Here is a 12,268-nt window from a genome sequence, read left to right as displayed (position 1 = left end):
TATCCGCATCCGTATCCGCACCCGCACCCGTATCCGCGTTTTGCCGTTCAAATAGAAAACTCGAAAACGTCCGGCTTTCAAGGCTAAATTGTCTGTCAGAGATTGAGTTTTTATTTGGGGAGATGATGTAATAAGGGGAAAGTACTCGCTGATTGGCTAAAGCTCGGCTCACTAGCCGAAATGCCGGACGCACTTTACAAAAATACGCTCTGGGAGCAATCAATCCGGCTTAACGGACGCAGTTGTTTTTGTGCGCAGTACGTGCCGGATTCTATTTGAACCCTTTCTCTAAAAATGACTAAAGTATACCATTACGTATTCACGCACGTATTTACAGATACGGATACAGATGTAGTGTGAACGGACCTTTACTAATATACTTCTTATCGAATTATTATTCATTTACAAACAGACATTTTATTTCATTAGAAAACCATTGTCTTTAATGATATTGGCGTAGAATTTGGACGATGCCTTCGGGGTTCTTGTTCTGTTAGGATCCGTGAAATTAACCTGATGTAAACCAAATTTAACACTAAAACCACTAATCCATTCAAAGTTGTCGATTAATGACCAGCATAAATATCCCTTTAAATTACAGTTATCCAATTTAATAGCTGAAATCAAGAATTATACATTTAAGAGGTTTATTCACATTATATTATGCTAATCGTAATGATACTGTTTAAGGTGATCCAATTAGATTTTTTTTTGCCACTTCTTTTATAATGGTAAGTGTGTGTGTGTGGGGTAGGGGGTGATTGTGAGGGGGTGGGTTGAGAGAAGGGGGGGGGGGCTATCTGGGACCGATGCGATCGCACCTCTGTATCTTATTATGATCTAGTTTCGTCGCCCAAATTAATATCACGACGTTTAGGAAATAATTTCCACACATAGTTTCGAGGACAAGTTACTCAAAACACAATTGCTGGATAATAGGGCTTATTTTAGAACTAGTTCAACAAAATATATTCAAACTGCTAGCAAGATGTTTGAAATATACATCTTATAATCCCGTATGTAGAGTGTTTTCAAGATTTCGATGACAGGAGCAATAACTAATTGAATATATGAGCCACGGTATATGTTTTGACACTGGTCGAGCAATATGAAACCACTTGGGGTTTTTTATTTGAGAGACGGTGCAAAATCTCAAGGGCGTGTACCCATGGCGGAAAGTGCGCCATTGACTTCCTATTTTTAGAGCGATGGCATGGTCCGAATTCGATATGTAGCTGTATAAGTTTAGCAAATTTGAAGAAAAGTGTTTTATAGCGTTTCGTGGAGTTATTTTTCGTTCACATTTTTTCTCTTTGTTTTTAAAACAATTAATCTGTAGGATTTGTTGATAAATTTAGATTTAGTACGGAATATTTCGTGCTAGTTGGCCTGACAGATCCCCGCCTATGTTATGATATCGTATGCTCTTCCATAACGAGTACACCTCTAATTTTGACGTACAATTAACGCAAAGGAAGAGAAATGACCTTTGGTGGTACGTTATGGAAAATACCTTTCAGTGCTTCATTTATGTAATGCTTCAGGTAGTTTATTCTTTCGGTGTCTACAAGGGTTCCTGTTTTGTCCTGTGCACCGTTTTCTGTAATATACACTGTCGGGTCGTTATATTGTCTCTTAATCCAATTTAACATTTTTCTCAGACCACTTGGTGAGGATTGTCTGAAACACGTTTAAGAGCATGTTCAACTAGTCTGTTATACTTGGTTATTAAGTTTGTATTCAGACATATTCAGGTCAACATAGTGAAAAAGGCAACATGGACTGAAAATAATGTTTCCTTGCTAGAAAATGGCCGTTATCAATTTAGAATCTTAAACCTACATGCATTAATTAATAGGACTAAAGACTAACCCTTAATCATTAGGTAAAAATAAATTATTGAATTGATTTGATAGTGTTACCGTGATTATTGATAGGGGGTGGGGGGCGCTATACAATTGCCTATTTGTTTCGAAAGATTAAACAGGGGCTTGCTTTTTTATGTGTATACATACATACTGTATCGACAGTAGAACACGAAATAAGTTACATCGCCACACAATTGCTCGATGATCTATTAACAAATCAGCACGTATAATCATTTTAAGCTTTGCATATCACTACAGACAAGTAATGCAAATATATTATGGGCATCAATTGCCAAAGACTTCATATGAGCAGATCCATTACTTGTGAGGAGAGAATAATGGAACACAGAATTCTAGGAACTGCATGTATTTTCCGTTTAATTAGAAACAATTGAAAATCCAAAATGTATTTACCCGTTCCAAGATGTGTCTCCTTCTTTAAAGGTATCACTGTCACAATCATAAGTTGGTGGGTTACAATGGTTAACCCGTGAGGTTATCTTCGTCGACGCGTAAAAATTAAGTCCTAGAAAGTCGGCGGTTCCTAGGAAAAAGTGTTACAGGCATTATCACATTCAACAAGAAAAGGAACGTAATTTATTACTACCATAAACCGATATACACCCAATTGTTGTAAATCCAAGCACTGGACTTCTTAATTTGCATTATTTAAGATTTAACTAACGAAAATGAATATATTGAAAATTGCCGTCAGATCACTTTATTCTGAGCAAATGTTTGAAGTTCTGACAAGAAATAGTAATGATTGCCACTGTAAGTATCGATAACTTAGCCATCCGATGGCTTAGAACGTTAATTATGGGCTGTGAATAAATGTGAAGAATTAAGCAGTTTATAATGTGTATGATAAGTAATGAAATATATATATCGTCGATGACTGGGTTCCAATGTCACACTTTAGCCCTGCAGGCATCGCATGTGTACCAAGATGTACAACACATATGATGGAAGACTGTTTACATTGACAACGACTGTTTGTTGTTTACATCATTGTACCCAATCGGAACCAATGTGAATTAACGTTTTAAGTGGAGTTGTCGCCAATTTTACATATATGAGCTGTAACTATTAGCTAAGCAAGGTAAATCCCACATGCGTAAAATGGACTGTAAAAGTATACTACCTTTGTTTATCCGTATTTCTGGAGGAGTAAATGTTGGTAATCTAGAAGGACTGCCTGGAGTTAATTCCTCTGTTTTGTTATAGACTAAGGCTTTCATAATATCCGGATAATCTCCATTCACAAATATAGGATGGGCAAACCATCCAAAAAGAAATTGCAAGCCACGATCCTGGGCATCAAGATCGGATTGACTATTTATATTGAGAGGTTCAAACCAATTGACGTTGAGTGTAATCCCGACTTCTCCTGGATAGTAATATTTAACATATAACAATCATCACCGAAAGAAACTATATAAGTAGGAAAGACTTGCACAAGAACAAAATAAACGTTTCTATACTAATTCAGTGCGTGAAAAGTGCCGGAATGCCATTACAAAATAGTAAAAATTTAGTTTCATGATCTTTTTAATAAGGAAAATCTGTTTTAAAAGGCATTGTTTGAGAATAATAAATGTGTCATCCTTCAATGGCCCAAACCTTAGTTAAATGAACTTGTACCTTAAAACGAGAAATTCAAATTTTCTAAGAAAGTCAAAACATAATTATTTCTATGTCTTTTGCTCAATAGGTTATCAAATCACTATTATACGATCAGGTTCATTATTTCTCACCCTTAAAAATCTATGACACAGGAAATAACAACACAATTACCTCCCCTGTTTTGCTATTGACAACATGGGGCAGCCATTTTCCAACGTTGGAATTTGAAGTTGAAAATGATATTTTTGCCAATTTCGAAGCTGGCAATAGCGAATTATAGGATTAATAGGATTAATCTTTAACAAGGCAGGACTGTTTATGTATACCATCTATTTTAAGGCTTTATTTTAATACATTTTAAAAATATAACTTGAAAATTTGCAATTGCAACTTTAAGCATTTAACGCTATCACATACGACTTTAACCATTACTTTCAGCCAAATTCAACTGATTCCGTTTCTGACTATTTATTCTATGGATACAAATGAATTCCATATTCTGGCAGTTTTAGGAGAATGAATAAAATCCTCTAAAATGCGTTTCCAACCATTGTAAACAATGAAAATAGACGTACCTTGTTGGACAGATTTAAATTCGTTTGTGTACACATGGTAAGCTGCAGCGTGAGCCTTAATCATATTGTGGCCAACTATATAAGTATTGGTACCCGGTCCCCATACACCTGGAGCTCCAATTGCTAAACCATATCCCAAAGATGCTGTACCCCAAGGCTCGTTTAACGTGATCCAATATTTAACCTTTAACATAATTATTGGAAATATTAACACTTGCGTCCAAACGAATAACCAACGGAACCAGGTGTGCGGGTTGAACGCCACAGCGAATAAAACATGATAAATTAAATGTTGACTCATGAAAGAAAATATTTCAACATTTTCTTACTCTGTTGGTTGGTTAGTCGAGATCTATCCGTGGGTTATTCGTTTGGACGCACGTGTCGAAATTTTTCGACTGCCCCTTAATAAAGTGTAACTTTGTTATGCAGAGTTCGTGTGCTTCACAGTATCACTATGAAGTTACAATTATAAAACACTAGAAGGATGCCCGGCTTCGTTCGGGGGTCATAACCCCGAAACCGGAAGTGGTAGACTAACGCCACCTGGCCTATGTTACCCCCCGGTCCGAGCTACCCCTATACCCCAAATTTCAGACTCGGGGCAGACCTATTGTAGCCGCCAACCCCGAACAGACAGACAAACAGACAGACAAACTTCACAAATATTAGTATAGATTAACAGCTTACATCGTCTCCAAATTCTCGGAAGCATATACGAGCGTATTCTGCAAATAGATCGACAATGTCTCCATTCAGCCATCCACCGTAACGTTGTAACTGTTCTGGTAAATCATTATGATATAAAGTTACCATGGGAGTTATGTTATATTTTTTTAATTCATTAATCAAGTTTTTATAGTAGTTGATTCCTTTAGGATTGGTTGTATTTGATCCAGATGGCATAATCCTAGACCACGATATGGAAAATCTATACGAATTTGCCTGTAAGAGAAGATACATGTTATTAATTTCGGAGAGAGAGAGAGAAAGAAATGGGGTTTAACGTCCACTGGACACAAACTAGGTTATTTCGGGACTAACATATGGTTTAACTTTATTTCAATAATTCGCTTCCGCGTAGGGGTCTTTAGCAGTGGGAGGAAACGGGAGGACCCGGAGAAAACCCACGAGATTGGACAGGCGACCCCACTCCTTGTCACGTACAACCGGGGATTCGAAACCACGCCAGTCGACTCAATGACAGACTTTATGATACAGCGCGCGCACGCTAACCATTCAGCCACCCCCCCCCTATTAATTTCGGTGTTATTCTTATAATCATTACAGCTTTTTATTTCATTCGTACACTGCTGTAATAAGCCGTCGGATTAGTGGCTGTAGTTTTATGAACAATCCATTGTGTCATAACAACGGTCTCTATCGAAATTCAGACTCGCGGAGATATTACACCCCTTCATAATTCATCGCATTCAAATGGTTGCAGTTCTTAACCTAGGAGGAATGTTCGTTATAAATATGAACCCAATTTATTTCAAACATTTTCGGACCTTAAATTTCGATTGCGCCTTACCAGGTTATCTTTTCAATCATGTTTTGTGGAAAGGAATTTTAAAAATTGGTAGTCTTGTTCATTTGGTTCTTGCAAGCTCCCGATCTATGTGGCCACTTTCCACTTAATCACGCACAGTGACGTATATAATTTCCGATTGGCAGTCAAACTTTTCCCTCTTAATATATATTTCGGTTGTGACATTTAAAAGATGAGAAACACATTACAAAACACATTTTGAAGTCATTTAAAGCGGTTTTTCCTACTTCGTTATGCGTGGTATCGTCCGCCTGCGACTATTATTCATTTTCCATTTTTTCGCTGGTTAGAAGGGTACAAATGAATGCCATCGTAAGAATATATGTATGGAAATTGTTTTCTATAATATGGAACTAGGATGGTAATTGATCTACCCCAATATTATGAAGTAACTTGACATCCTCTTTATATTTGTGGTAACTATCACATGCAACATTTCCAGTTGAATTATCTTGTATATTTCCTGGCTGTTGTACATATACATCCCAAATGTTAAGCCCTTTACCTGTAAACGAATATAAGGTGTAGAAACCAAATTTCTTTCTTATTGGGATTAAAGGGGAGACAACTTATGGAAGTGAAATGATTGCGATTTACATTTCTAAGTGAACAATAGGACTGATGTCCCGTATCCTTATTCTAACCAAATGTAGCTACTCAATATTTAAACACAACGATATGACAATCATTCCTAATTACCACCCAAAACATAACTTTAATAAACAGCGAAAGCCTTTAAGACTTAAACAGTATATCAGAATGCGGAGAATTTACAAAAATATGAAATAATTCCTGTTATCTTAAAACAGTCAACAAAATGCACTGTGCATCTTTAGTATATGGCAAAGAAATTTTACCCGATCCATCCGTACATTTAAGATGTCTTCATGGCGTCATTTAATAAAATTAATATAGTTAACAGATGCCCGGATAGGTATGAACAAACCACAAGATGGTCCGTTTTAAATAATAAGAAGGATAGTTATCGTACCATCTATGTTGTATCCACCCTCTATTTGGTAGGCCGCCGTTGCAGCACCCCACTTGAATCCAGGTGGAAATTTCCCATACAGAAAACTGTCACTCTCATTATTTACAGCTAAACATAAATAGATTATTTCAACAGATACCATGACAAATAACAAAACGTTTATGTCTATAACTTTTAGATATCCAAGCATTTTCTGTCCTGTTAACAAATCGGTATTGGTGTCTCTTTTAGCTTATTCACTACCATCATTTTGTTGATAAAGAATTTGATCACCTACGTGAACAAGCATGTGGCCTAAAATATATGACCTCGACATGGAGATAACCGGTTCTATAAATGTATTGTTAACCGATAATTTCATCTTTTTAGATTAGTATGCAGTTGTTATACTAACAACTAACCTGTTGGCCTACGGAGTGCTAACCCTTGTCATCGTTCCAAACAATTTCTGTATATTTTGGACTCCCTATCCCGATTCAGCATATATACGCCGTCTCGCTATCACGTCACTGCTCTTCTGAATTGTGTATTTATTTAGATTTTATTGCCAGACATTAATTAGAGCATGCAGGTTATGCAGTCTACCTTGCCCTTGGATCAAACTATAGGTGCATTTGTGATAAATCTGCTTGCCAGGTAACTGATAGTACCTACTTTGGTTAACACTTCTATGACTGTCTACACAGTCTTAACAATTTATCACTCACGGATCCAGCCACCCATCAGTCAATTCTTAGAATTGGTAGATGAGTTTCTTTGAAAAGATATATACTATTGCGATATTGGGTTAATGCAAGCCTCAGACCTCCAGTTAAGAAACAGATTACCACAATGTTAAAGACTTTAAAATTCTTCACTGATAGACCCCTAAATTCGAAACAGGAAGTGTTTATGTCCTAATTAAATTACATTTTCTTTGAGTATCGAAAGCTAATGTTTGTTATACAGTGGCAGAACTGCATTGCTAGATTACTAGATGGTACGATAACTATCCTTATTATTATTTAAAACGGACCATCTTGTGGTATGTTCATACCTATCCGGGCATCTGTTAACTATATTAATTTTATTAAATGACGCCATGAAGACATCTTAAATGTATGGATGGATTGGGTAAAACTTCTTCGCCACATACTAAAGATGCACAGTGCATATTGTTGACTGTTTTAAGAACTAAATGAATTTCGTCTAAAGTACTAATAAAATATAATGGTTTAACAATAAAATGCCCATTAAATGAATGGTGGTGTAAATGTTTTTTCTCTGTGCGATTTTCTATCAGAATTAAAGTTGTTCTACTTATAGTCTCAGTGATAAGATTTGACATGACTTATTATCGAAAGCGTCAACTTTCAAGGCTGTGTTAGTCACAACAGTTAGTGTATGAAGTTAAGCCGAAGCAGGCTCATTATTCTGTTGTCTTTAAAATGATTTTCTCGGATTTAGCCTTGGCTTTGGTTACATTTGCTGTTCTCCATGATGTATCTTATGTATTGGCGGCCACTGTACATTTATATGTAAGCCCAACTGGCTCCGACTCCAATTCGGGGTAGGTCGTGTTTTATTTATATCCGTATATTTTTGGAATCCCTTAAAAGCTTGATATTTTGGGGTAACATGAAAGCAATTATTAAATTAATAATGCTATTGACGGGGCGAGATAGCCAGAGTTTTACAAGTACAGATTTGACCATAAACACGGGTGTAGGGAGCGTAGCCTACTAAACTTAGACTGTCTGTCTACAGTTAGCTCCTCTTGAGAACAGCCACTAAGCTAGTTGACTGACATTTTAAGTCCTAAATCGCCGATTTTAGTCGAAAACACTAAGTATACTTCGAAACTTTTATTGAGTATTCATTCTGCTTCCATTTAATAAAATTGAAAAGGGTTTTAGGCCTTTGTGTGTATGACAGATGTGAATCGAGTAGAAAAGCATTACAAAACAGTATACTAATTTAATTGGATATGGTGGCCATTTAGAGCAGAAATCTATTCTCGAAGAATGGAGAAGATGGATCTCTGTGTGTAGAATGGGATTGTAGTAGTAACAAAAGTTCGCAACCAATTATAACTATATCTATAACTCGAACTCGAAGGAACTACACCAAAAGAACTACTTTTCGTAATACATGTGTTCTGGTGGTGCGTCCTGCACTGGGCGTCTTCTAATTACTGTTTAATACGCGGTAAAGGTTGCCCGGACGTGCCGCGAAACAAATTATAGATCTATCTATTTATATTTCGTGTGAATGCTAAAATAACTACTTTCCCTAAATCGCGTGTTTTGATCGTGGGTTCTTCACTGGACGACCTCTAACTGAAACCAATTATAGCTCCATCTATTTCTGTTTCACGTGAAAGCCAAAAGAACAGCTTTGCATAAATCGCGTCTTCTGGTGTCGAGTTCGTTCTTCACTGGACGACTTCTAAGTGATGTTTAATAAATTGTAAAGGTAACAGTTGCCCAGATATGCCTTGAACTCGGTAGTGGGAAATAGATATTTGAAATGAAACTTAGTTCTTCACTGGACGATTTATAATTGAAACCAATTATAGCTCTATCTATTACTTTGCATAAATCGCGTCGTCTGGTGGTGAGTTCTTCATGGGACGGCTTCTAAAGGTAACGGTTTCCCGGACTTGCCTTGAACTCGGTAGTGGGAAATAGATATTTGAAATGAAACTTAGCCGAACAACAAAAATGGCGTTCTTGCACAGGATTTGATTCCGACAGGTGTAAGATCAGATTAAAGTAAACACGTTTACTATTTGTAGATTAGACGTGTCACACCCACTTAGAACCATATTAAAGGCAACGGACAAACTTGATGCTCAAGGTATAAAGGGAAATGGTAAGTATGTTAAATAAATTCGATTTAAAGACAACGGTATTTACTGTTTACAATATTCGGTATGTATCACAACGGTCAAAAACTATGCATACCACCCAATGTCCCGGTCATGGTGTCATACGCTGCCATATGCACACATATGTATTCATACACGCATTATAACCATAAAGCGGTTTTAACTGTTTATTTTTAAAGACTTCCACTGAGTAAAATATATCCTGTTCATGGCTAAAATATATGGCGGGAATCGCCATTTTGAAAGATCGTGTAATTAGCTATGAAATTGACGCATAAAATTTAACCTCATTGGATTCGAATTAAGGTTGCAGGAACGTAGACATTTTAACACCAATACATCAGCCAGATTCATCATTTTATTTTATAATAAAGAATTAGATATCGATATTCAACAAACGTTATCCTAAAATATAATGTCGCATAGATAACATTATACCATACGATCTTTAAAATTCCAAATGGCCGCGGATGCAGAAGTGTGGGTAAGGTAAATTAAACAATATACTTTGCTATATATTTTACAGAGGTATTTGTGGAGTTAAGGAAAGGATATCACGACCTAGCTGCCACTTTGGCATTAACTCATAATTATCCAGCACCAATTACATTTAGAGCTTACAAAAATGAAGAGGTTCACGTGGTGAGTCATTATTTTCATCGCTATACTTAGCACAAAGACATATAACTTCCATGAGAGAGAGAAGGTGGATGGGGATTATTTCCATAGCATTATTTAAATAGCATGACTCTTATGAATATGGTGGGATGGACTAGTAACATCTTAAGAACGCTCGACCACTCCTTGTCACGTACTAGCTTAGAATCGTAATGCCTTATACCATTCGGCCACATAATCCACATTTAAGAGTCTAGTGTTACGTTTAACTTCTTATACTTACTTAATTACCTGTATCTTCTTTACCACAATTCTGTTTACAGACGGGTGGAAAGAGAATCAACTCCAATCTGTTCAAGCCAGTTACAGATTCGACAGTTTTAAAACGTATTCCATCAGAAGCCCACAGCAAGGTATTGATATTTAACTTAGTAAATATATTGACTTCCGTTTAATCTTCCCAAACAAACGTTTTATCGTGTAGATCATGATTCATCATTATCGAAATAACACATCAGATAAACCCAATTCGATACTTTTTTGGCAATAATCAATAACTCGCGTAAGGTGTCTGGGCCCTGTTTCACGAAATTTTAACTAAAGATAAAATCCAAATTTTAGTAGATACTTCAATTTTGATTGGCTAACCACTAAAATTAATCTAGTATTATCCAATCAAATTACTAAAATTTGGATTTTATCTTAGTTAAAATTTCGTGAAACAGGCCCCTGGTTAGAAACTACTATCCATCCGAAATATTGTGCTACAGCATATACGTGCACATATTGTTACAAATCGCACGTTATAAAAACACTGATGTGACAAAGACCAGAAATCGAAAGGTCAAAGTCGCAGAATATCCCAATTATTGGCACGGTTTACACAGCTGCTGTTTTAATTTATGCGCAAAATTAAATTTTTAAATGTAGGTTCGTCAAGTTCATTTAAGTGATGCTGGGATCAAAGATTATGGCTCATTGTCTGTTTATGGGTTTTATTCAAGAAGAACCGCTCCATTAGAAATATCCATTAATGGCCTACCGCTTCGACTAGCCGAATGGCCAAATAAGGTAGGTAATTATTTTCTTGGCAGTGTTTCAGTTGTTCAATCTGTCGAGGGAATCAATGATCTATGAAGTATGGGTCGTAATACATAAGATAATTTTTACAGTTGCGTATGCGTTGGTTATATGGATTTATGAATATTTCCATTGTTGGAATATATAACTGATAGGTAACTGTTACAGCGAAATGTTCAACGACAGCGTTTAATATAAAGAAACGCGATGAAAACGTACCACTGATTTTTGGACTTTTACCGACAAAAGAAAAGCATAACAACTTTACATTGAAACAAGGGGTAAAAAATATCAAGTCAGTAACACGAGTGGCCAACCCTATCAGTCACATAAAAAATGTAACCTGGCCGGTTTGCTCTTGGGGTCCGTCTAAGTTTCGTTGCAATGATGCTTCCAGTTTACGAAGATTTTGCAGTTGGAAGCTCAGGGAGTGACGACGTCCAATATTGTCCTGCAGATGATCGATTGATTGGGGCTCGTGATATTTGATTTAAGAAATCTGCGGAGACACGTACTGTATGCGGTTTAGCATTGATGTATCATGCTGCAGATTGCCATGACGTCTCAAAACATCTTGCCTGTAGTAGTGGTAAGTAGTCCAACAGAGCGTACATGGCCACGAACAGTGTCGGCACAGATGAGACCATGTGGATCCCCCACTCTAGAAGCAGTGCAGGAAACTGGCAACGTACGATCCCCCAGACGTTGGGCGATCTCTAATGAATCGTGCCAGCTTGAAATGGTCGGTCAGTTTGGGATGGCGGCTCTGCTCTTCGCGCCCTCTTGAATTAATGCAATATGGCGTTCTCGATGTTAAAGTGTCACCCCTGGCATACTGTTTCGTTTTCAACATTCGAATTAATTTTGTGGCTTTGAAAGAATTGATCTGTGGTGTGGTTGCGCGATCGTGCAATAGTCATTCTCACAAGTTTTCGTTTGATTTTATGTCGTAAATTTCGTGGGTCTAAATAGGCACACATATAGAGAAGTATTTCATTGCAAACATATTGATTTTTTATTAACGTTTTCATTTACTTGCTTATAGAATTTTATAAATATAGCAACTGCGCCGAATGGAAGAGAAGGAAC

General features: G+C 36.8%; 1 protein-coding gene and 1 long non-coding RNA gene across 2 annotated transcripts; one reads left to right on the top strand and one right to left on the bottom strand.

Moving 5' to 3' along the window:
- Nucleotides 1-415: 415 nt before the first annotated feature.
- LOC126824396 (lactase/phlorizin hydrolase) lies at nucleotides 416-4,979 on the bottom strand. Its single transcript, XM_050553617.2, has 6 exons — nucleotides 4,760-4,979; nucleotides 4,070-4,253; nucleotides 3,013-3,258; nucleotides 2,283-2,412; nucleotides 1,514-1,680; nucleotides 416-617 (listed from the first exon to the last, which is right to left on the bottom strand). The coding sequence occupies exons 1-6, from the start codon at nucleotides 4,973-4,975 to the stop codon at nucleotides 418-420; spliced, it is 1,143 nt and encodes a 380-aa protein (XP_050409574.2). The 5' UTR covers nucleotides 4,976-4,979; the 3' UTR covers nucleotides 416-417.
- A 3,167-nt stretch (nucleotides 4,980-8,146) lies between these two features.
- LOC126824886 (uncharacterized) lies at nucleotides 8,147-12,265 on the top strand. The gene is made up of 6 exons (XR_007681668.1): nucleotides 8,147-8,161; nucleotides 9,389-9,465; nucleotides 10,008-10,123; nucleotides 10,423-10,512; nucleotides 11,030-11,170; nucleotides 12,225-12,265. It is a non-coding gene; the product is annotated as an uncharacterized LOC126824886 (long non-coding RNA).
- The last annotated feature ends 3 nt before the right edge of the window (nucleotides 12,266-12,268 follow it).

This window comes from Patella vulgata, chromosome 6, assembly GCF_932274485.2.
Source record: "Patella vulgata chromosome 6, xgPatVulg1.2, whole genome shotgun sequence".
NCBI classification, from domain to species: domain Eukaryota; kingdom Metazoa; phylum Mollusca; class Gastropoda; family Patellidae; genus Patella; species Patella vulgata.
This window is presented reverse-complemented; position numbering and strand designations above follow the sequence as displayed.

Bases quoted from the DNA above. Each gene is read 5' to 3' on its own strand.
- LOC126824396 (XM_050553617.2), bottom strand. From the start codon at position 4,975: ATGCCATCTGGATCAAATACAACCAATCCTAAAGGAATCAACTACTAT. The intron at 4,254-4,759 runs GTAAGCTGTTAA...ATTATGTTAAAG, and splicing joins TCCGAGAATTTGGAGACGAT to GTTAAATATTGGATCACGTT. The intron at 3,259-4,069 runs GTACGTCTATTT...ATTACTATCCAG, and splicing joins ATTTAAATCTGTCCAACAAG to GAGAAGTCGGGATTACACTC.